The sequence below is a fragment of the Numenius arquata genome, chromosome 3 (assembly GCF_964106895.1).
Source record: "Numenius arquata chromosome 3, bNumArq3.hap1.1, whole genome shotgun sequence".
NCBI classification, from domain to species: Eukaryota; Metazoa; Chordata; class Aves; order Charadriiformes; family Scolopacidae; genus Numenius; species Numenius arquata.
The window spans coordinates 54,496,718-54,521,658 of record NC_133578.1 but is presented as its reverse complement, the minus strand read 5'-3'; the positions used below and the strand labels follow the sequence as shown (position 1 = coordinate 54,521,658).

At 43.1% G+C, this 24,941-nt stretch overlaps 1 protein-coding gene across 1 annotated transcript in view; it reads left to right on the top strand.

The window, feature by feature from the left end:
* Positions 1-487: 487 nt before the first annotated feature.
* The window catches only part of NIPAL2 (NIPA like domain containing 2), a 51,135-nt gene continuing 26,681 nt past the window's right edge, over positions 488-24,941 (top strand). The window contains 5 exon segments of the mRNA XM_074145505.1: positions 488-586; positions 589-783; positions 786-866; positions 17,920-17,988; positions 21,100-21,271. Coding sequence (XP_074001606.1) covers positions 488-586; positions 589-783; positions 786-866; positions 17,920-17,988; positions 21,100-21,271 — 616 coding nt within the window.

Below are 24,941 nucleotides of genomic sequence, written 5' to 3'. Positions count from 1 at the left end.
CAGTGATCTTGTCCAGAGCCTGAAGATGCAGTGGCTTAATTCTTCCTGTCTGTGCTTCTCTAGAAGCCTATTTCTGTCTCCCATGTAATTCTGCCAAGCTCCCACCTTGCGAGCTCCTAATTTCCCTTTTAAGGAGCATTTTTAGTTGTTGTTTTCCCCAGGAGAGGATAAACGATCAAATGAAAACTAACAGAATGAATGGATAAAGCCACAGCCAGGGAACAAACCCCTTGCCTGAAATCTCTGCAAAGAAACTATTCAGGAAATACTTTAAAATGAATAATACATGCCAGAAGTAAGAATTTATGCAAGTGACTGTATGCATATGGGGACAACAACTTCCAACTCTTGCAACCTAGCAGTGCGGAATTAATAATTGACCATTAGATTTAGGCACTGATTTGAAGGAGTTAAATTCCCAGGCTGCCTTTTCAGAGCAGGGTGGGGCATTGGGGAAGTCAGAGAGAGGAAAAAAAAAGGCACCTGAATGCCCTGAGAAAGAGCCGCAAAACCTTCTGTCAAGCTCCCCTCCCTCTCCTATGCTACAAATACTCCCCAGCTGAGGGTCTCCTGGTGCCCACCGGCAGCTGCAGCCCTCAGCCCCACACACCTGCGAGCAGAGTGACCCACAGGAGCAGCCTTTCCCACACCAGGAAGAGAGTACCACGTCCCACTCCTGCTCGCCTCCCCTCACAGCCACCTGTACCCACTGGTGTGACAGCGCATGGCATGGCCAGCAGCAGGGGCCTGAGGGCAGGGACATGGGCATCCTCCCTGTTTCGGAGTGGGCATCCTGGAACGCATCCTTTGGGGGGCCGGGCACTGGGAGCGGGCCCCTCTCCGGCCCCTGGTACAGCACACACAAGGTAAGTGCCTGCCGTGCAGAACCATGCTGGGCCCCAGGAAGAAGTGGCTCAGGGAGAGCAGGATAATTATTTCAGCCTCTCCCCCTAGTCCTCCAACGAGCCTCCCTTCCAGCGCCTGTTTGCTGCTGACACCTGCTCCCTCGTCACCCTGCTGTTCAGCCCTCACTGCCCTGGCTTCCCCCTCCACGCAGTCCTTTCTGAGCAGCAGCCGGGCAGAGACCTGTGCGGTTCTGCTCTAAAGCATCGCTGGGTTTTGTCATTGGTGTTTCTGTCACTGTCAGTGCTGACAATGTATTTGGGCAACTGCAAAGAGGGACTGAGGTGGCCCCCGAGAACTAGCAAGTTGAAGCATCTGCTAACAATAAAAGTAAATTGGAGGTTGATTAAACCCTTTACCTTTTTCCCCTGCTTTTTGCTTCACAAACTAGGAGGCATGGGAGGAAACTCCACATTCTTGTTTTTTGCTGCGTAAGAGACAAACTACTTTTTTACAATGCAAAGTATTGGTATAAATTGTGCATAAAATGGCTTGCAACTAACTGCTCTCCGTTCTCTGCGAGCAGCCCAGTAGCAGGACATAGCCTGGGGAAGGTCCCCAAACCTTCCCCCTCTGGATTCTGCATTTGCTACTGGGTTGGATATCCAGATGGCAGGAGGCATTTCTCAGCCCCATGTTTTTGGAGGGAAGGAAACCTGTGAATTCCTGTGCTCAGGTCCCAGGAGCAGCAGGACTCCTGGGTTGATGGCTGGTTGCGGTGCTTTCCAGGACCAGAGCTGGAATCTCTTATGGGAGACAAGAGTGCAGAGCCAGGGATTGCTGTGAGTTTGGGAGTTAGGGCCCTGGGGCTGGGAGTGCTTGGAGAAGGCAGAAACAGGGAAGTCCCTTGGGATGGTGACACCCACCTGCACCTCATGGTGGGGTTATTGGTTTGCTTGCAAAACATCCCAGCCCTGCTCTTCCACTTCTTGGGTGGGTTGTGTGAGGTTTGTGTTTTAAATCTGGTAGTTTTCTGGAAAGACCTGAATCATTTTTCAGTGTTGCTTGGGTGTCAGTGGGCAAGACTGGTTTTCTCAGCTTCCATTTACTTGCAGAGTTGAAGCTTTGGAGCGGGTAATGGGTAACTATGGTTTGTGTGTTGCTGCCAACCTTAATTTTCCCAAGAGGTAAATTCTTCTGTGCATCCCCATTTTCACATTTTACATGCTCTTAAATATCAGAAACCATTTTCTCCCTCCATTCCCGGCAAATGGGCTGTCCTGGCTATGATTTAGTGGATCAGCACATTTTCAGGACTTGATGTAGAGGCTTTTTCCCTTCCCCTTTTCTTGAGGCCATTTCATCCTCTCTGTTAGGTTTCAAAGAGGAGCTCTTTCTTTTTTACCTCTACAAAGGACTATAACTGCATCAGATCTCATCTGTCTGGAAACACCCCAGGAAAGCTGAGTTGAATTGCTTTTGGGGGTGTATTTTTCAGCCTCTTCAGCCTCACAAACCATCAGGACATGAAAGAATGAGATTCCCTTTCAAGAGCCCCTAAGCATGAGGGGCTTGGCTAGGCTGCTGGTCACAGCTGCCTCAGTGCCACATGGGCATCACAGGCATCCACATGGGATCAGCAGCTCTGACACATGCATTAGGGATATCCATGGCACTAGAGTAAGCGTTAAATGACATCTGTAAACATGCAGTTCCCTGGAAGAAGTTAAAGTGCCTGTGTCCAAGCAGCTGTGCAGTATAATGCCTCCTTGTGCTGGCATTACATTTCCTTGTTTTTTATTTTAATTAGAATTATTCTTCGGCCAGGTCCCTGATTGGGCTAATTGGTGCTAGCTATTGGCGTGAGGGTAGCAGGGAGAATGCATGGTCAGGGGGGAAAAAAGGGCGGAGGTAGGACTTCTCCTTGGCATCCTTGGCATGGATGTAGCTTGGAGGATGCTGCTGGAGGAACTGCACCTCTGAAATCAGCAGCACAGGATCCTGTGCTCCCACAGCCTTCCCTGTCTCAGCCCTGCGTTGTGTGTCATGGGACATGGGTGTGTTTAACGGTGCAGTAAAATCTGATGAAATATGTACTTAGTTACCTGAAGTATTTCCTGACAAACTAAAATTATTGTAGTATTTTTGGGTCTGCTGGAGCAATGAATGTAAGAAGCCACCACATGTGGATTTGGTCTGCCTAACAGGAAGTGTATGTAATTGCTTCAGTTTAATCCATTTTTATTTCCCTCAGCACTTCTCAAAGTTTGTTTATTTATTTCCAATATTGTTGTTTATGGACAAAAATTTGCAAGATTAGTTGAGATTATTAACTACAGTATTGATCTTGGTTTGTCTTTGTATCGGAGAAGGAGAAAAGAGCTGGGGGGCAATAGCCAGTGAATGCCGGGATGTAATACTTCTTCTGTAACTCAGTAGCTCACATGACTGTTGTGTGTAGTCACAGTGTGTAGCTGTGCAAGTGCAGAAGCTGAGCTGGAGATGGAAATTAATTTCATTTCTGCTTCTTTGTCCTCCTTTGCCTGTCTCTTAATAAACTTGGAGTTATTACTGGCTGCCCAGACACTCACCTCTGGAGATTTGTTTTATTTCGTGGGTTGTGGTAATAAATCATTTCGGCTCTATATTTGAGGTTTAAAATGTTGACAGCTCCTTCAGATGGATCTGTGGCCTCTTGTCCCGTGACAATATATCACAGCCTGTCACAGGCCAATTGTGCAGGTGGTGAGTATGTGCAGCCAGGAAACCTGATCCTTGGTGTGGTCTAATCAGCGGGCAGTGGTGGCCGCTATCAGGTGTGACAAGAAAGCCCACGGATTAAACACATTGTTGTGAGGTCTTTCTACACTGCCTTCTATTGAATATAGAAATCTAGATTTCATGTGAAATGCCACAGTTAAGGTTTTTGGCTCGTCCTGTTCAAGGAGAAAGTCCTCAGTGCTTCAATTCACCCCGCCTTGCTAAGGGCTTGATGTCTAGTGCCACTGAGCCTCAGCAAGGTGTGGGTATGGTTCAGTCCAGTGGCAGCACAGTCCCTGCTGGTACTTCTGCTGCCGTGGGAGCTGCTGCCCCTGCGCTGTGAGAGACCCAGTGCAGGAGGGCAGAGAGCTGCCACCATGGAGAGGAAGATTATTTCTTCATTTCCCTCAGCTGAGGAAGCACCCCAGAAACAGTGAGGTCCTCTTCAGCTGGCACTGCCACTAGGGGAAAGAGTTCTCATGGCACATGCTACAAACATTCACCAGGATATTTTAAGCACTTAAACAATGAAATTTCCAACCATGGTTTTCAATCAGGGAAAGCTCTAGGGTAAGCCAAGGTGTCCATGGAAGTGCAGGTGGGAGCCAAAAGAGCAGCGTGGCCAAAGCACACGCAGGTTTCAACCAGGGCAGCTTTCCTCTGCAAGAAGCAACCACTAGATATTGTTAGACTTTCAAAGATGAAGGCAAACCCTCCTGTTTTTTTCCACTTCCAGTGATTTGTAGGGGTTTTTTAATGCCATTTTCTCACTCTCTTTTGGGTACTTCATACTGCAGTCTGCTCCCCAATGGACTGTTTCAGCTTAATCAGTAAGCATGTCCCCCAAGCATGGGGACAATAGAGACAAACATGTCCTCACCCAGTGCTCTGCTGCTATACTTATCTGTGAAGACTATGGTGAAAAGTTTTTCCTCTCCCCCCCCAGCTCCTTATTCTAAAACTGTTCACTGAAAGCAAACAAGGGTATCCAAGCACTGACTCTGTTTCATCATGCTGTTCTTTACCTGTCAGATTTGAAAGTTCCCACAGTTTGAGTGTCCTTTATCTTATGGAGGAATGTGTATGGGAGAAAATGCATACCATTTTCTTAGGTGGGAAATGTGTGTTATTTTCAGCTCTTATAAATCAAGTTAGGAAGAGGACTTTGTTCAGCCTTTCAAATGCATCTTGTTTGAATCGGTCATAGGGAATCCAAAAGTCAAAGCTTATAATGAAGAAGCATTGTAAACAGTTGCTGCCAGCACTGATGCACGCTCTTCTGGTGGTGTTTTGGTGTTGGGAAACCAGCAGCATTTCCATGGCTTAGACCCCATTTAACTAAGGTCTGCTAGAACAGGATGTGTGGCTCTGGGATATAAATGCAGGACTGTCAGCTGGGCCAGCTTTGCACCCAAGTTTTCAGGCTCTGCCAGAGCTGTAGGTCTGACCCGCTGGGGATTGTGCTCTGATTAGTGTTAGTGTGAGTGAGAAGCTGACATGAGAAAGCAAAAGAGAGCACTAGTTAGAAAGGATCGCCCATATCTTTTCTTACAACCTCATACATCCATTCTGCCTTGCCAAACATTGACTGCCCCTGCAGATGTAAAGATCACCACGTCTGGTGTGAAATGAGCACACAGCTTATATAAGCTGCAGCCTCCAGGTTAAAGAAAGATCAGCTGCTGCATGGGAACTCACTAATTACTCAAAGGTAAGGGTTATAAGTACAGGGGAGTCTTACCCCTTGCCTGTCCCCTTGCACAGTACCATAAGCATGTTTATATCATTGGGACTCTCAAATCCCTTAGGGAAATGTAGCAGTCACTGCAAGCAGAGTGGGAGTAAGCCATGGAGCTCTTTATACCTCTGAATATAGAAGAGGCAGGGGATGAGGCAGCAGGTCTGGAACAAATGCCTTGGGTGGGAAAGTAGTCCAAAGACTGGAGTTAACATGCAGCTTTCCAAGCCAGCCTGAGGAGTGACCTGCTTATCTGGTTTCCACCAGGCACTACTCTGGGTCCCAGAACAGTCTAATTTCCTGGTGCTGTTATTGGCAGGTCTTTATCGCCCTGCTTGGGTTTCTCCTACCAAGGCTGGAAGGAGTCAGGTGGCTGTGGCAGTTTTGCCCCAATGCCCAGCACGGTGCTGGGCAGCAGATACAGCAAACCAACTCAGCTCCCCATTTTGAGCTTGGAGCACACAGACCCAAAGCAAACCTATTGATGGGAGAGCTCATCCTCCATCTGTCCTGGACACTTTAATCTCTTCAGCATTGCTGTCAGAGCTGCTTGAATGAGAGCTTCCTAGCCTGACAGAAGCTGGTGAGCAAAGCCCTTTTATTTAGGCTGATGACTCACAGTTCATTTTGACCAAAGCAGTATTGGTGGCTCCTCCTGGACGCCTCAGCCAGGACACTGGGAATAACTGCCCTCGCAGGGCTGGAGCCGTGCTGACAACCAGCTAGAGCTCTGCCAAGTGCCTGTTCCCTGGTCCTCACTGGGCTGTTTTTCTCAAATCTCAAACTGTTTTCAATGCTTCCTCTCCCAACAGCTGCTACGGTAAAATGAGTTTTAAGTTTTTCTGAGGACGCTAAAGAACATGTGCATTTAATTTTTTTTTTTAATGATTAAGGTGACAGTGAGTTAAACAGGAGCTTTGTAATTATGCTAATCTGTTTTTAGAGGCTTGAGAATGTTAATTCAGAAATTTCTGGGCAGTAAGGAACATTACAATTCTTGTCGCTTATCAGAAAGTGGTGTGCAGTAGGCAAATGCAAGGAAACTTGAGTCACAAATTATACATATCCTTCCTAGTCCAGAAATTAGTTTTGCTTTGGACTGCTTCAGAATGGTATTTTACAGAAAGATTGTGGGCATAGTGCGCACTCTGTCTGATATCCAGCTCAGCCACCAACTGGGGCTTTAAACGTAGGTGTTATTCTTCAGCACAGTGTTCCAGAGCAGCAGAATCAGATTTAGTCTGGAGCCAGCAGAGCAGGGCAAGTGCTTCTCTTGCCTCAGTCAGCACTGACTAGGAAAGACCGGGCATGGGACGAGTCTGAATCCTTACACTGCTTTGGACGTATCTGGCTGAGTGTAGCGCCTTGCCCTCCCTGCCCCCAACTTCTAGACTACTTTGTAAATAATGGACTTTAAATTAAATTGGCCATGGTTACTGTGTTGATTTTGGTGTCTCACAGGCTTGCCTGGGAGCTGCAAGGTGATGTAGGGTGAAGGTCTGGCTGCTCAGGCAAACACCTGCCTGTTCCTAGATTTCATGAGGTTGCTGTGCAGATCTAGGACATCGCTGCCACCCAAAGAGGTGGTGTTGCTCCCATCCTGAATCTGTGCTTCTGCTGCTTCATTTGCTCTTCATTTGATTCCTTGATGAGGCAGTTTGTCTGGCTAAATTGACAGGAAAATTCCAATTGATATAATTTTTTAAATAAAAGTTGCCCTTCTCATAAAATCTCACCTGTGACACTGTGGCCTCTTACAATTTTGTGACCCCAAGGAAGACTTTATTGCTCTTTGAAGTATGATCCTTCTCTCCCTATGCTCTTGAAGTCTGCTTTGGGCATCGAAAAAAGAGATGTCTGAATCTTATCCTTGCATGTCTCCAAGAGTCTGCTGGATCTGATTAACTCCTGTTTGAAGGAATAAAAAGAATCCAAATGACTCAAGTAGAAATTTGACCAAACTCAAACCCCATGGCTTTAGAAAGATGAGCAAACAGCAGACTGTGCACTACAGTCATAAGGGAGGTGAGGACCTTTGGCTAACCTAGAAACTGCAGGATGTGATTATTCCATTTGGAGTTTTGGTGACATGTATAAACTGTTATGCTCATGTTTATAATGTCACCACAGATTGTCCCAGAAGAATGACATTTGTTAATGTGAACAGTTGGGAGATACGCTTTCCATTCTGTGACTAATCTGGACTTTGAAACGTGCTGCCAGCAGCTTCAAAAGACAGCCAGTTGGTGTGCAAAACAACGCCAGGCCTGGAGCAGAGATCTTAAGAAATGTGGCAGTGATATTTGCAGTGTGCTCAAAAGTAAATAGCCAATATCAAACTAAACAGATGTGTACTGCTTAAATTGAGGTTATACCAGTATAACCACATTCTCCTCCATGATGTCCATTGTCGATTTACATCATCTAGGCTAGCATCTTTGGCTTTGTTTAGTGATACGAGCTGTTTTGCCCATAATGGAGAAATGAAGAGAGATTATGGAACTGTGATAGAGAGAAATCATGGGATAGTCAGAATTTAACTCTTACATGAGGCACACAGTGACTCTCTGACTATATTCCCCTTTGTATCTTCAACAGCCAAGGATATCTCCACTGGAAAGAGGCTGCTGTGAAAAACAACCAAAATATGGGTTTTATGTACATAATAGACTTGCACCCAGATAATTAACTCCTAATCAAAACCTAGTTTAATTTTTTTGGAGGCTCCATCTTGGGAGTAAATAGGTCATGACTCCATTTACTTTGCTTTATGACTCTAACCTACTATTTCTTACCGTTTCTCTTCTGGTTTTGTGGGGGTTTTGTTGTTTGGTTTTTCCCCCCTGCTTTGGAATCATCACAAGGTTCTTGTATTTATTGACTTTTAATGACAGTAATCTCTTTCCTTTGTTTCTCTCTTTCAGTGACAATCTTTTGCTCCCTGCAGTGACTGAAGCACCATGAACATTTATCATTCGGTGTCTGTGTACCATGCAGCAAAGACTCAGTCATCTGTCAAGATGACAGAGAGCAAAACTTGTAGTGTCTCCAGAAGCTTCAGTCAAACAAATAATTATTGTACTGGTTTTGGCCAGAGTTAATTTTCTTTGTAGTACCTTAGATGGTGCTATGTTTTGGACTTGTGATGAATTGTGTTGATAACATGGGGGTGTCTTAGTTATTGCTGAACACTGCTTGCACAGCATCAAGGTGGTTTTTGTTTCTCACGCTGCCCGCCAATGAGCAGGCTAGGGGTGCACAAGAAGTTGGGAGGGGACACAGCTGGGACAACTGACCCCAGCTGACCAAAGGACTATGACATACCATATGGCGTCATGCTCAGCAATAAAAGCTGGTGGAAAAAGGAGGAAGGAGGGACTTTTGGAGTTATGGCATTTGTCTTCCCAAGTATCTGTTACGCGTGATGGAGCCCTGCTTTCCTGGGGATGGCTGAACACCTGCATGCCGATAGGAAAGAGTGAATGAATTCCTGATTTTGATTTGCTTACATACATGGCTTTTGCTTTACGTATTAAACAGTCTTTATCTCAACCCATGAGTCTTTGCACTTTTAACCCTTCCAATTTTCTCCCGTATCTTGCTGGGGGGGAAGTGAGCGAGTTGCTGCGTGGGGCTGGGCTGCTGGCCAGAGTTAAACCACAGCAACTACAGGTCAGAGGCTGCCTGGACAAACTAAAGAGCAATGTGTCATTTACAAATGCATAGAGGTGGTAGCATCTGACTCATGAAAAGAGTGCTCAGTTCTCCTGAAAAGGAGTAGAGAGAATTTAATTTTTTTAATTCCTGAAAGGGAGTAGACCACACTTATCTTCATGGCCTTATCTCTCTAGTAATCCCTGTCAAGAAGAAACTTTCTAACCATTATAATCTATACTAACCCTAAAATAGCAGAAAAAAAAAAAGACAGCAAGTTCTATATGGGAGAATCCACATAAGGTACAGTTGCTGAAAGATCAATAATGCTCAAAACTGGGGAAAAAACTCACCACCTTGTTATCTCTTTAAGTGCAACAGAGAACATAAAAAGGTGATAAGGGTACCTAGAAAGGATCATCTGGCTAAACTGATTTCTGTTATCTGCAGTAGAAGGCAACTACGTAGTAGATGTTTTGGATTCTTGTGAACTGGGCACATGCTCCTTATGTCAGCACCCGCCATGACCTACAAAATGGTAACCAATGCTTTAAACCAGATTACTATTTGTAGCAGGAAGTCAAAATGCACAACTGTAATGTGTCTCAGGGAGAGAGCTGGGAAAACAGGAGCCCAGTGCAGAAAATTTGCATATGAGGTCATTTCTTAAAAGAGTTTATTTATCTCCAGACTTGCATCTTACAGTTTTAACCAGAAGTACCTGCAAATTAAAAGCATCCAGTTGTGTGTTTGTGTGTGTATGCATCCATATACATACGTGTGAATATTTTAGAGAGTGCAAGACCTCTTGTTTTTAAATCACAACTGATAATCTAGCAGTTGTTTATATTAAAATGAATAATGTTGCTAACCAGAAGGTTCTGCCTTCTGGAGTCCAGTCATTTTTTTTGCATTAGGAACTATCTGTAAATGATTAACAGTCTCTGTGGAAATGAAACTAGGAGAGCCAAGCGCGTGAGGTGGAGGAAGGAAAGCAAGGAACTAATGTACGGCACCCCTCCTCTGCAGGAACAGCAGACTGGAAGGGCCTTTGGGCTGCCCATTCCCTACCATAAAATCATGTAATTCTTTTAACAGATGGATCAAACTTCATTCTAAATGCAGTCAGGTCTTTTCTTTTTTCCCCTCCTCTGTTGTTACTCCTGTTAGAAGGTGTTCTGAAACGCCACTGGCTTGGAAGTGTCCTCATTTCCAGCCTACATTTACCTCTGTCCCACACGTGTGACACACGGGTTCAACAGCTGAGCATGTTCACTCGGGCTGTGATGTGGAGAAGTGTTTTCTGTGCACATCAAAGGAAGGGTTAGTTATAGCTAACAGAGGATTAATTGAGACAGGATGGGAGGCAAGCCTGCCTTTGTTGGAAAGTGATGCTGGAGAGGTGTACACTGGAAGAGGCATGTCATTCCCCTGCTCCTCTCCGCTGGTGAAGGGAGATTTTTGTATAGAAGTTCTTCTTAGGATATGGTAAATAATGTATTAAGCTGGCTACATTGCTGTTGGGGTTTTGTGTATCTGATTTAAGTGGAATTAGAAATAGCTCATTTGTACTGCAGCAAGACTTGTACTACAATAATGAGGGGGGAATGAGCTAGCTATGTTTGGTTTGGAGGCATGTTTGTGTGTAGGCACCTCTCCAACAGCACTCTCTGTGCCTTGTCCTGCAACTTCTTGTAACACTGAACAGCACTATTTACTCAGTTGTTCAGACAGCCCCTCTTGGAGCTTGCCCGTCTTTCTGAGCTCAGGCAGAGCTAGCTCCGTCTTGCAGGTTATGAAGGGGTACACTCCAGCTTCCTGTGTGCCTTGTGTCCCCTCCTCGGCCCTTGATATAGGGGTCCAGGGAGCCAAAAGAAGCAGGGAGAGAAGCAGCACATCCTCTCAATGTGAGCCAGGCTGTAGCTTCTGCGTATTATTATACCTAGCCTTTCAGTGCTCTGGCTTGAACCTTACCTTGTGCACCAGGAATTACACAGGGTCTAACACAAATATACAGAAAGCCTGCTCCTGGGCAGAAATGGAGGAGTGTCCCCGAGCCAATTGGCTGTTTTGTAGGAGAAGGTGGTCAGGCAGTGCCGGCTTGCGTCCTTGTTTCTTCCAAGGGACCTGGAAACTGGCAAAAGTTTATAATCCTCTTCTTGCTTTTCTGGGTATGTCATTTCCATAGTTGCCATGGAGATGTTATGCGATGGTCCTTGAGAAAATTTTTCTATTAAAATGTTATCAAGTATGATTGAAAATTTTAGAGCCTCTGTTATAGAGTCATTGGAGAGGTTTTTATTTGTAATCTAACAGGCAGTATTAAAAGCATGAAACAGTCTTTGATTATACAGCAGGCTATTCACCTGAGGAACAGTGTAATAATCCATTCTTCTCCTTCCCCGTTGTCCCATTTATTTCTAATTTTGAGAGTTGTTTCCTGAGAATAAGAAATTGAAATTTAGGAGTTGGGAGGTTTGATTGTAACCCTTCAGAAAGGAAAAAAAAAATAAATAAAAATTACTACTCATAATGCTTGTTAACATTATAGTAGATGGATATATTTGTATATAGCCTTAGTGATCACATTGAAAGTTACTTTAGTATATTTCACAACTCCTATTATTCGACTCAGTTTGTTATCCATTATGGACATTAATTAATCAGACTGATGAATATAAATAAGATCTCATGAAAATGATTAAAGCATGGAGATGAGTAGAAGGGTCCCACTTCTGTAGTTGCTTTAACTTCTCAAGTTCCCTTACCTTTTCATAACTTACCAGGCCGTCCTTCCAGCCTTTACAGTGTCTCTTTTCTGGAAAAAGGTATATTTTAAATTGGTGAGGTAATGAAGGTAATGAAAGGTAAAACCTAGTAAAGGCAAGGATGCTGTAATATTCATGAGATATGAACTTTGTCTACTGTGGTCTGAAATCCAGCCTGGCAAGCTGTGTAAAACCTGCAGACTGTCTTGTCCTCACTCAAATTTATCCTGACTTAGTTACCAAGTCTCCTCTCTCCTTCTGTTCCTAACAAAGATGGTGCCAAATGTTTTATTTCTCTCCTTTTTGTACATTGAACAATGTCCTTTTTCTTTTATGTCACAATGAACAAATCAAATGTATTTTCATTACATGTTCCAACACTGGTAATTGCCCTTTTACTCTTATTTCAGCTCTCCTTCAGTACTTCATATGGGCCTGAACCCATATATGTGTATATGAAGTGTACTAAGAAAAACATTGAAACCAGGGACCTTGTTTTCTTTATACATCTGTAAAGCACTGAGTACAGCCAGAGCTCTGTGAAAAATAAATGATAAGCCTCTCCTAATTCCACATGGTGGCTCTTTGAAAAATATGGTTTTTGTTAAGGACTCTGAATTCCCTTTGCTTCAGAGTTAACTCAGAATTGGAATTTTAGAAGGCATTCCCCCCGCCCCCCCCCCCCCCCCCCCCCCCTTTTTTTTTTTAAGATCCATTGAGATCTGACAAAATCCTAATTACTGGAAAAAAATGTGTAGTTTTTGAAGCAGTATGTGACATTACACTTCTTTGAAACACCTTTAGATCACAAATAAATGCAGAAATAAAGAAAAATAGGAGGAACAGTTTAATTATCCCTGATGAGCGAGCCAGCAGCGTACATTTGAAGTGGGTTTTTTTCTGCACATCAGTTCAATTTATAGGCATAGCAAGTTTCCATAAATAATGTCCATATACTTTTAAGTCAATGCAAATTAACTTAATCTTTCTAAGTTTTCATTTCACAGGCCTGGCAACTGAAGCGTAATGTGCATTAGGAAAACATACGTGTAATATGGATAAATTGCATCACTGGGTTTCCAATACAGATTTTAGTGTGCAAAGGATAAATTTATTAGAAATAGTGCCAAAGATTTAGATTTCAGCCTAGCTTTCATTTGCCATAAACCCTTTAATCTACTTTGGCAATAAAAAGAGACCTTGCATGTAAAATGCCCTTTTAAAACACTGCCAGAATGTTGTGAAAAGGTGCTAGGGTAAATGAGCATCAGGTCCTGCATGAGTGCTCGAAGCAGGACCATAGGCAGCAATATGCCGTGCTGCCGCTCATTTATTTCGAATAGCAATATGTTGCCACTTCACTCGGCAAATGGATGCCTGCTGACCGATCCTTCAAACCTCCCTGCCCCACGCCTGGGCTTGTGTGAGAGCCTCGCGTGACAGGGTTGGGGGATGCCAGGCGAGCGCTGAGGATGCCTTGCTCGAGAGGTGTTTGCCCCTTCTTGAACTCATTGGCCCCCCCTCAGTCCCCTGTACAGGCCACTGTCACCCCTGGCAAACCGTGCAGGGTCACGATTTTAAAACCCTTGCTGTGGCTTGTGAATTTTGATCCTCCTTTTGCTCTAAACGTTGGCAGGTGGCTTATAAAGAACATAATGCTAATGGGCTACGTTTTGGGAGGGTTATTTCAAACAGTGGAACAGTTTGGAGCTGGAACAGAGCCTTGCAGGCCTCACAAATAGTTGTTTTAATGCAAACGAGGCAGTGAGGGAACAGGGGGGGGGGGCAGAGGAAGGCATTCCTCAAGCCAGCTCTGCCACCGAGGAAAATGTCGGCAGATCCACAGCCTCAGTCCATGGTCTGTGTGCTTGGTGACTGTCTAGAAAGAACCGCAAAGCCAGCAAGTGACTTCCATGGCTTGTTCCAAACCATATTGAGGTGAAGGAAATAAAATTTCTTCGGTGTTTTTATACTTTCTGGAAAACTTAAGGGCAGGATGTTTCTGTGACAAGCATTTGGAAGCACTGGAAGAATGCATCAACAGTTTGAAATCTGGGGTCCAACAAAATGGCCTGTATGTTCAGACAGATGTTTTGGTGATGAAGAGACTTGTATTTTATGCCAACAGTTTTGAATATTTAAGGATTTTTCTTGTAGAAGTCCTTAGTTGACTGAAGTAGCACTGTGGCTCTGAAGTTGTGTCTGCAACTGAATTCCCTCATGGAGGTTTGTCTCGAGACTTATGTGTGGGAAGCTGTGCAGTGCTGCAGATGATATCACAACTGGATATCCCAACTGGAAACTGTGTTCAGAGAATATCGTGTTTATTACTTATAAAGCTGGCTGTTCCACCGGTCCTCTAGCCTCTAAAGGATGTTGAATGGCAGACACAGCACAAATAATGAGGCCTTTTACGTGACAAGATGGGAACAAAAGGGTTGTGGTGGCCTTCAAGGCAGTACGGCAACCATTTTGATTTGATTGGGTGACCTATCTGCTGTTGCAAGTCATCTTTCACTCATGCATGGTTTTACTAGCCTGAGGTGGTATTTTTTTCTCTCCTGCTTTAAGCACTGCTGTATGTTATAGCTCTTGCGCTTTACAAATTGCCTGCTGATTTAAGATGCACTCTGATTTGTGAAGTTTGCAATCTAATTTTCCTCTTTAGTGCATTTTTGTTCCCTCTTGTTTTCTTTAATATTGGCATATCTGAGTATGAACCTGTACAAGACAGGTTTGCCATGCTATAGCTGCATGGCGTTACTGTCCTTTCATCTCATCTCCCTGAAAGGATCCGTGTGATATTTGAACTCCTTAGGGTATTGTACGCTGCTTTTAATCTTTAGGGGTCTGTCCAGCCCGGAGTTTAGAAGTATGGTGCTATCACCATACTAAACAGAGCTCATTAACACATGTCAGTCCGGAGCAGGCAGTGCAGTATATATGCCAACAGCAATGCTCAGGTGAAACATGTGGTCATTATGATAAAATGACCTGAGCAACGAGGGTGAGGTTTGAGCCCAGACTGCTACTACGGCTTTGACTTGATCGTACGCGCACTGTTTTTCCTGATGTGCAGACACGGGAGGTTGCCTAAGTTAGGCACATGGGAGTGTCACCTCAACAGCTTTGCACATGTTTGTCAGGGCCCTGAGGCCACGCACAGCCCTGCCCGTCCCTGCCCATCCCCGGGGCTCTCCCACCCTGCCCATGGCCCAGGACCCCATGTCAGCCCCCTGGGGCCATCAGCCTCTGCTCCAGCCATGCCACAGCAGGGCCGGTCTCCAGCTCCCCACAACCCTGCCCTGCCCGGTCATGGGTCCTGCTGAGCCAGGCCCACCCACAGACCCATGTCCCAGCCCACCCTCAGCTGAGGGAAATACTGATCTTGGTATTTCACAGGGAAGTACTGAGGCAATGGTCACATCTCAATGTTTCCCAGAAAAGGAGAAGAAGACTGAGAAGACCCAAGTTTTTGACCTGTTTTCTGTTCCTGGCAATTTCTGGAACCTGTAAGAAGAGGATTGACTTTTGTGAGATGATTTCTGTTCAGACATAGGGTGGCCATCATGTTAGAAATTTCGCGTGTCCCAGAAGGATATCTGAGCCAAGCTCACATGTACCTGAGGAAGCAACCATTGTGGTAACAAAGCAGTCAGCTCTGGAGAGGACACCAGTAATGCACTGGAAGACTTCCTGCTGGAGTCCCTATCCATGCAGCATGTAAAGCCATGAAAGGGGCATTTGATTCAGTCTCTGGAGTCAGATACTCAGGTCATCGTTGGTACCCATACATGGATTTCACATATTTATTTGGATGACACGTGGAATGTGTCATCTCATCCTCTGCCTACCGGCTGCATGCAAGTTTTACTCAAGAGCTGAATGGAGACGCTCCTTTGGGTTGGCTTGAGACCAACCATATGCCTTCCCTGGGGTGCTGGTTGCCTTCTGAGTCCTGCACGGTGTCTGTGACTCCCAGATGGAAGCTGGGAGTAAGGAGCTGCAAGGGTTTATCCAGAGATGCAGCCATAAGGGCAGGATTGGCCACTGAAATGCAAAGAGCCGCAGAGAGACTGGGTTCTCTGCTGGGAAATAGTGTAGATGTATCACAATTACTGATGTGAAAGCAATAAAATGGGGTAAATGAGGTGGTAGTTTCTGTTTTCTATTCCCTGCTGTCTCCTTTTTCTTAAACCCTTCATGATGAAGCTGACAAGGCCACTTCTCCACCCGCTCACAAGGGAGCATGTTGTCATTTAAAAAGAACAAGTCTTTGGGAGCAAGAAAACAATTTTGATTTAACTGCTGTTTTATTGAAGCTGCTGTGTGTGCAGGATGATGCAATAATCCACCTGTGAAGCGGCCAAACTTTGTGCAAGATGTAGTACCACCAGCATCAAAGCCTCAGGAAGGAAAACCCATCCCCTCTACTCCTGCGGGGCCCTGGGTGGGAAGCATTTGACAGCATTTCCCCAGTGTGCAAGGAGGCTGCTTGGCTGCTCGGCTGCTCATGTCCCTATAACAGTTAGGGCCTAATCCCCCAGCAGGGACATCTGTGCCAAGGCGTGCTGAGACGTCTTGTCACACACTCCCCTCTGCTCCAGTGAGGGGTGTTCCCAGAGCATGGAAAATACACCATGTGTGAGAGCCCAGGATGTGCTGCTGGAGCATCCACTGGGGAAACTGGTGTGGGGGGCAGAGGGTGCAAGATGGGAAGGACCTCCAGTAGCCAGGCACCAGAAGGTATGAGCAAAACTCAAGTAGTGCTTCTCATTGAATGCTTCTTGCACACCGGCTGTGCCACCGATGGCTCTATTACTTGGCACAGAGGGTGTGTGAGCAAAGGGAGCCATCACCTCCTGCATCCCACTCTCTGCATCCCCTTGTACCCATTGGTCATGTCTTGGTGACACCTGGCAGCTGGCCAGGCATTTCACACAGAGTGACTCTGTTCTACTTCTCCTTCTGAGTCTAGGCCAGTACAGAAATGCATGGGGTTGGAGACATGGATTCCGCTGTGTCTCTTAACTAAGAATATTATCATCCATTTATAATAAGGTGGTTGTTTCTTCACATTTTGGGGGATGCTTTTTCCTAGTCTGGGAATTATCTAGCCACAACAATGATCTCCTATTGTAATCTCCAAGAGTTTGGACCACATATTGCTCTTTATAAATATTGAAGGACAACAGTCTTTGTGGCTGGTAGGCACTGCCTGTTCATAGGTGCCCAGGTACCTTCTTGGAGAAGAGTCATGAAAGCTGAGGCTGCAAGCACTGTGTTGGATGCTACTTTACAGCTTGCAAGCAATACTTATGCTGGGTTATGTTACCATGACCTTGTCTGTAAAAACTCACTGATAGTATGTTTGTCTTCTCTACAAGCTAATGGGGCTCCTCACAGAGCTTACCCCAGTGACCTTGAATGGGTCTTGAATACACTTATGACAATGCACAAAGTGTTACAACGTTTTGAAAGTAGACAGGGAGCTCTACCATGTACCTGTTATTTGAGCTTGTTGAAATGGCATTTTTAAATGGCTGCTTTCCAAAATAATGAATCCTGCCTGAATGTTTTTAATTTCTCAGCTTCATAGAAAGTTTGCAAATCTTTCTGAAAATTAGACAGGCTGATTAGAAAATAATTTGATGAAATAACACAATACATTAAAGAAACTGTCAGGAGACCTATGTTCCTGGCTGCCCTGTCAAATGGTGGATATGTTAACACATAAGATAATTGTGTTCCAATATGAACGGTTCAATTGTTGTTGATTTTTCTTCTGGATTATGTAACAAAACAGGTTCTTCTTTTGGAAAAGAAGAATACCTTTGTGTAGTGTTCAACTGAGACCTGTCTAGTTTCCTTTTTCATGACTTAAATTTAAGAAGGTGTTCTACTGAAGGACAGCAAAACAAACTCCTGCACTGGGATGCCCTTTCCATTCCCAGTTATTTACTACTTAAGCCCTAGTCAACTGTGCAGAGATTTTTTTTTTTTGTTATCATTTTACTCAGCGTAGCATAAACTCAGTGATTGAAAAGTGCAATAATTTGTTTTTGATTGGGTTGCAATGTGCTGTCAGAAAATCACTGTTATATTGTTCTTAAACTAATAAATATTCTTGTATTTCTTTGTTTTGTGATCTTGCAGACTCAGCTCTTGGGAGTTTTACTCGCTGCTGCTTCAAATTTTCTGATTAGTGTCTCTCTGAATATACAGGTATGAATTATTTCTCTTTATTCAGAGTTTTTTATGTTTAGCAAGTAACTTGTGTTACAATTTGTTTTTATGGTGAAGTTCAAAATACAGATTTTGTTGCATTTAATAAACATTCCCTGTCTTTAACTGAAGTTTAAGAGTGCCCTGCTGGTAGCTATTGGCAGTACGCTAGCTCTCAACCTGTTCTGTGCTGTGATTTTCATATAGGAACAGAATAAAAACTCCTCCTCCTTGCTATGTGCCATGAGGAAATATCAGCTGTGACCCAATGTGGTCCCACTGGACATCACATGAATCTGTCTCAGTGTCCAAATCTAAAATGAAATTGACCACAGGGTCTTAGGTGCTGCTTAATGAAGTGATTAATGTAATTAAATGCATAGAGGCATATGATTTTTTTGCAATATTGGGCCCCAAAATGACTTTGACCAATTTAGTTTTCTTTCTGTAATTAGGATAAAATAATCGGAGTAAATATTATTTTAAATCATAAATGCAGAGGGAGGTACTGACCTTACCACTATAGCAAAGAGTTGTAAGATGGGATTTATAAAATCCTTTCTGTATTAATAATTAGAATATATACTAAGTATAAAGTCAAATAATTCATTACAGTCTGTATCTTGCAGACTTCATGATATTTTTAGGTCTTCTAACAAAAGTTTTTAAAGTGCAGAAGATGTTGCTGTGTAAGTTGTCCAGAAAAAAAGTGGTTTTGCTAGCTTGTATTTTATGAGTTGTATGTTTCATATAAAGCTACTTCTTGCTTTTTCTGTAAAGGATGAAACAGAAAGCTGTGGAATATGAAATCACCTATTCATGATAACCTGTTTTATTAATTCTGGAAGGTTCTTCACTGATTCCCTTTTCAGTATCTCTAGTTGGAGAATCCCATAGAAAGAAATCTGTTTAACCAGAGATGGCAGGCAGGTTGAGATGATTGCTGCCTCTCCAATATGAGTTCCAGCCTTCTGATAGTGACAGTACTAGGACAGGCTCTGTTTCAATTGAAAAACTGTTGTTGGTGAAGTGGAAATTCAGACTAGCCCATAATAATGAGATTGTTCAGACTTCATATCTTTTGTCTGCTGAGGGCACTGAGTGCTGAAGTGGCTGCTTTGCCAGGGGATGTACTGAGGCATGCAGACTTCTACTGACTTGTAATCATTAACGACATTTACTAGATTTGAACTATCTTCCAGCATTTTAAATGCTGTTTAGGAAAACCCAATAGCTCTGCATTGCCATTTGACAGACAGTTTCAATCGAAATTTTTATTTATTTTTTAAATTGGTTTTTCTCCATTTAGTAGCAACATCTTATAAATATGAGTAATGACTTGCCCTAGATGTCAACATTTATTTTCACACTCTCTTTCAATGGACAGGCCAAATTTTATTGTTCAGGATCCCTTTCCCACCATGTCAGTTATTTTCCCTCTCTTCCCTCTAGCTTGTCAGCTAAAGAACAGCCCACCATTTGCAATGTATTTCAGCTGGATTGTAAACAGCCTCCACCTAAATACCATCCACACACATTACTATGCAAAGGCGGGAGACATCTGGAGAAAGAAGGCAGTAGGGGAACCGATAAGCTCACCCTCCTGTATTCATTGCACATCTTCTCAATTACGCTGTGCCCTCAAGGGTTATTCCTACGAGAATCTGGGGAGAAACCAGAGTTCAGGATTCAGTTAAGAACTTATCCTATTTAGTTTTCAGCAGAAACTTGGATTCTTGATTTTAGTAGTATTTAATATTCATTTCAATTGGATCTTTATTGGGCTTCTTGTTTGTTTGTTTATAAAAATGGAACATGCAAAATCCTGTATGTTACTATAAATTGCTGGTCTGTGGCTCAGGGAAATATGATTTCCTTATGCTCCCTTTCTGCTTGGAGGACTAAACCTCCTCCTAGGATTTCGTCTCTTGAACATGTCCCACAGCATGAAGCTGCAATAATGGGCTGCATCTTCTCAACAAGAGGACTGACTGAGTCTCTGGTGTATCACAACCGTTAGTGTTTGGCCCATACTCTGTAGCGTAGCCTACAGAGTAGAATGGGAGTATGAGGAAAATTGTTTACAATTTCCCTGGGGCTCTGCAGGGACTCTTCCAAAATCAAACATCAAGTGATGGGGAAAAAAAAAAAAGTATTTTACCACCATTTATACTACAATAGTTGTATCATTTGGTTTCCAAATTTTTTGACCCATTTCCCTCCCTGTGCAGAGAGGCCAGTGAGGAATTTGAGAAAGGAAATAATATTCTGCAGAACAAATGTGGTAAACATCACATCCTTCCCAATCACAACACCTTCCCGATGGAGACTGCCTGGACTCTGTTTCAGAAGACCAGTGTGATCAAAGTCAGATTATCTTGTTGTATGTAGGTTATTGCTGTATAGCCAGAGAAAAAACAATTACAACATGTGTCAATGATACCTTCGCCATGTAACAAGAAGTGTTGATGAAGTATTACTTGACTATATATTACACCTGTTGACACAGGTATAGCTGGTTTTCCTTCTGAAAATAATGCTTTACCAAAGATCATCTTCTAAGGTCAAACAGGAGATTGTAACCAAATCCTAAATTCTACCTAATTAATTTAGAGTCCTCCCACAGCAGATTTGGTTAAGTGCTGTCTTTTTCTTTTTTAAATTGTAGTTCTGGCGAGGATGTGTATCAGGGAGCAGGAACACCATGGCATCTGGTCTCCTTCTCCAGTTTGTTGCCACTGTTCTGATTTTGCCCCATCGCCTGCCTTTGAGTGTTTCCAGATTCACAGCACAACTGACGAGCTTTGCTTTGGGAGAAGAACAGGGGCGTGCAGTGATAGCTAGGAAGTATTAGCTAGTATTCACTTAATATTTTTTGGGATTATTCAGAAGTCTAATTTTTCAGTCGCTAAGAAAGCATGTCTGAAGCAGCACTGAGTTAACACAAAGCAGTGTCTGCAACATCAAGCTGAAAGTCGTGTTTAAAAAGAAAACCTTGACGCATCTGGAGTTTGAAGTTGACAGCTCCCTTAATTATTCCACTTTTGTCAGACATTAGAACACAATGGAAGTCTTTCTTTTCATGCCTGTTCCTAATAATTAATTTTCTAGAAATGCTCTCATCTCCGACTGGCTTGCCAAACAGAGCCGAAGCCCTACTACACGAGCAAGCTGTGGTGGTGCGGGATTACCCTCCTGGGGCTTGGAGAGGTGGGCAATTTCATAGCCTATGGATTTGCCCCCATTGCCATTGTCGCTCCACTGGGATGTGTGTCTGTCATAGGTGAGATGGTTTGCCATTTTTTCGCTCGGGTACATACTTGAATCAAACGCTTGTTTGTGACGAGGAATAATACTGCGGGAACTGTGGCAGGAACGCAAGGGGAAAATGTTAATGTTGTGGTTTGAAAAGAAATTATTCATACAATTACACGAGCCAACAGTTTAACACAAACCCACTACTTAATCCAGAGACTCTTCTAATATCTTTTTTTCCATAGTTTTGTGTCTCTCTGTGCTCTGTTCGTTCCTGACAGTTGCTCACCCAGGGCTGTACCAGCGTTGCTGGCTCTGCAAGCCCCCAGGGCAGGGGCTGGCATCCTGCTGACTGCACAGAGCTGTGGTCTGATCCTGAGTACCTACAACCTGTTTTCTATGGTCACACCAAGCGGTTTCTGCTGCCTGTTCCCTGCCCATCACCATGATTCATGTTGACACGGGCAAACTTGCTTTACTCTCTGCAGTGTGTGACAAAAGGGCCTAGAAAGTTCCTGAAATGTTTAGTTTATTTTTGGACATTATCAAAGTTGTTCATTTGTTCCTTCGTGTGCAGATTAATTGGACTTTAGCAGAGGTCTTCTGCATAGGACTCATTTGATACGATCTTACTCTTTCCTTCATGTGCTTTTTTGTAGTTAAGGTATTGACAGGTATTAGATGTCTGTTTCTTTGATAAAGAAACATTCATTTTAAAATATGTTATCATGTTGTGCTAATGCAAAGCAAGAGTGTGCAGGGCAATATTGTACAGACACTGTGAAAACAGGAATACAGGTACAGCTGTATCCCTTAATTGAGCCACTTCATATCCACAGCTGAACCATCCAGGGCTGAGGTACCACAACAGCTCTGCGTATGTGGAGCTCATTCGCTTGCTATTGACAAGTGATAACATTTCACAGTCTGTCTCTAGCTACCAGTTTCGTGCTTGGAAGTGACATTGCAGTGAGGGATTCTGCATAGGAAAGTAGAAAAGATGAATTATCCTCCCTGTGGGCTGCCCGACTGTAGTGGAAGGAGCCAGCCAGCCATATGTGGGTGCAATTTAACAAAGAGATAGTGGGAGAAGGAAACTGCAGGCAATTTACTGTAACCTTTAATGTTAAACTATTGCAGAATTTTGGAGAATGAGACATAAAGCCACGGTAGTTCACCATTGTAGGAAAGATTTCTCAGAGAAAGGAATGAGATATTACCTGAGATGAAAATGTAAATTAATATGACATGTCCCAGTGCAATTTTGGTAGCGGTAGTTATATCTTTAACAATTGCAGACATTTCCAGATGTCTATGAACATAAAGGGGCATTGACCAACCTAATTTGTTGCCCAAACTGAATCAAATGCAAATATAGAAAACTAGAAAGAAGTGAAAAGCAGTGGGAGGGGAAAAAAATTCCACTGGTCATTAAACTGCTACAACAAGAGGTCACACTTAAGGTTGATTTTTATCTGGGCAGATTCCTTCTTCTTTACCTTTGCAATATGCAAAGAAATGTTGCATCTGTTTCCTCCATTCTCCACTTCCCCTTACTCATAACAAATACCAAGAAGCCATTTTCATAACTTTTATATCTTATCAAAATTCTCACCCACCTTTTTTTTCTTTCTTAAACTGACCCAAAATGCTTATCCTGGAAGATGCCAGAAAGCACTTTAATATCTTATATTCCATTCCCCTATATTAGCTGACAGTATCCATTTCATAGCCCAAACAATAGAGATATCTGAAATTTTATTTAGTCTAGCAAACATTCCCTTAAGGAAGGGAAAGTAGAACTGATGTAGACAGCCAATTACAACAATAACATCCCAGTAATACTTCCTACCATTAGATACTCTCCTGTCTTCTGAAATTAAAGCCAGAAAGAGAGAGCATCCTTTTCGTTTTACAAGAGTCCATGGTTTAGAGCATTGAAAAACGGACCAGGAGACATGTGCATCATCTGCTAACAACTGGGCAGAGGATAGTTTAGGCAGCAGGTCTTCCAAGTTAAAAGATTAAGAAATATTTTTCTCATTAAGTTGTGACCTATTTTAGGTGGACTTTGCACAGTCTAATTTGCAGCTGTTTTGCAGTATTGTTGAACGTGTGTCTTTGATAAGTTAATTTTTTAAATGAAGAAATTAAGCACTTGATAAAAAACTCCAAATGTGAATCTGAACCCTAAGTCCACCCTTCTGATAAGTATTTTTTTGAAATTTGGTGTCAACACATCTCACATGGTAGGAGCTGACTCTCTCTGACATTGGGTACTCAGTGCCTGTGGTGTACTGAGGGAAAACGTGCTTTGCAGTACACCCAGCCATCTAAGGGATTCTCTAAAGATCCCTGTCACTCTGGGTCTGCATGGAAAGTTTCCTTTGCTTGGAAACCAGGGTTTTGGAGAAGGAAAAGGCAGACTGGTGTCTCTGCCCAGAATGGATTTGGGTTGTACCCATCATATATCTCCAGACCTCTGAGACGGGAAGCATCCTGGGTCTTAAAATAGATGGAGCCACCATCTATTATGCTCTGCTACCACATTTAACTGCATCCAACTGAATTTTGCACTTAACACGGTATCAATTAAATAGTGAAAAGTTCGTGTCTCATTCTATTGAGCTGGGTGCTTCCGATGGCTCTGTTTTAGAAAAAATCCAACACCACAGACCATGAATTGGCATGACACCAGTAGATTTTAATTGTATTTTTTTTCTTAGAGTTAAGCGACAAAGACTATATTTTTCTTCTTTCACAGTGGAAGTATTTCTGTGTGTGGTTGCAATGATGCAAGCTCTACATCTGCTCAGGGTTTTAAATAGTTTGAGAAGACAGCAGTTGTTTTCTTCAAGAGGAGAAATTGGTAAATTTTTAATTTAAAAGTGGAGGAGTAATACATGTTTGATGTGATCATTAAAAAGCTTTTTATACTTAAAAATTAAAAATCATGTTTTACATGTAGCTTGGGTAATTTTAGGCTGCTGTGGTTTTTAGCTCATTGTCTTGCTTTTGCCTGTAGAAATAACTTGGAGGGGAGGGGATGAGAAGAGGCCAGCGGTATCAGAGATAATTTCTTCTGCAGGTTTCATAATTCTATAGAGAGTTGGTTTACACTTAACTCGCTTAGACTGACATTGTTGAGATCCCTTTGCATTTTCATGTGCTCCCTCTAAATAGCTGTGGGGCAAGAAATTGCTTTAGGCTTTGAAAATTTATATCCCTGATGGTGCTTTAGGAAAAAGATTCTCAAATATTCTCGTAGAAATGGATTTCTCCCACTCACTGTAATGTAACATCTTTGTGGTAAAGAACTTGGGATTTTGAGAACTCTGTTACAAATGAGAACTGGGAAACATTCACCAGATTATTCTTTAAAATAGTATATGTGTACTTGTCTAGAAGATGCAACAAAAGGTTTTTCAGGGTTCTTCCTTCTCTCTGCAGTGTGTATGTGCTATAATCCAGTTTCCAGAATTAAGCTCACCTTAATGGTCTCTCTTTTGAGCAATTCCTCTGATATTTGGCTTGCTTTTTTATTAGGATATTGGCATTAAATATGGGGAAAGCTGTTTCATGTTTTGTCCACCACTTTTCCAGTACTAATATTTAATCATGTTAGAATTGTTACATGTTCAGTGTGCAGGATAGCTATCAAGAGGTCATGTACCAACTGACTAAATTCTGTAATATCT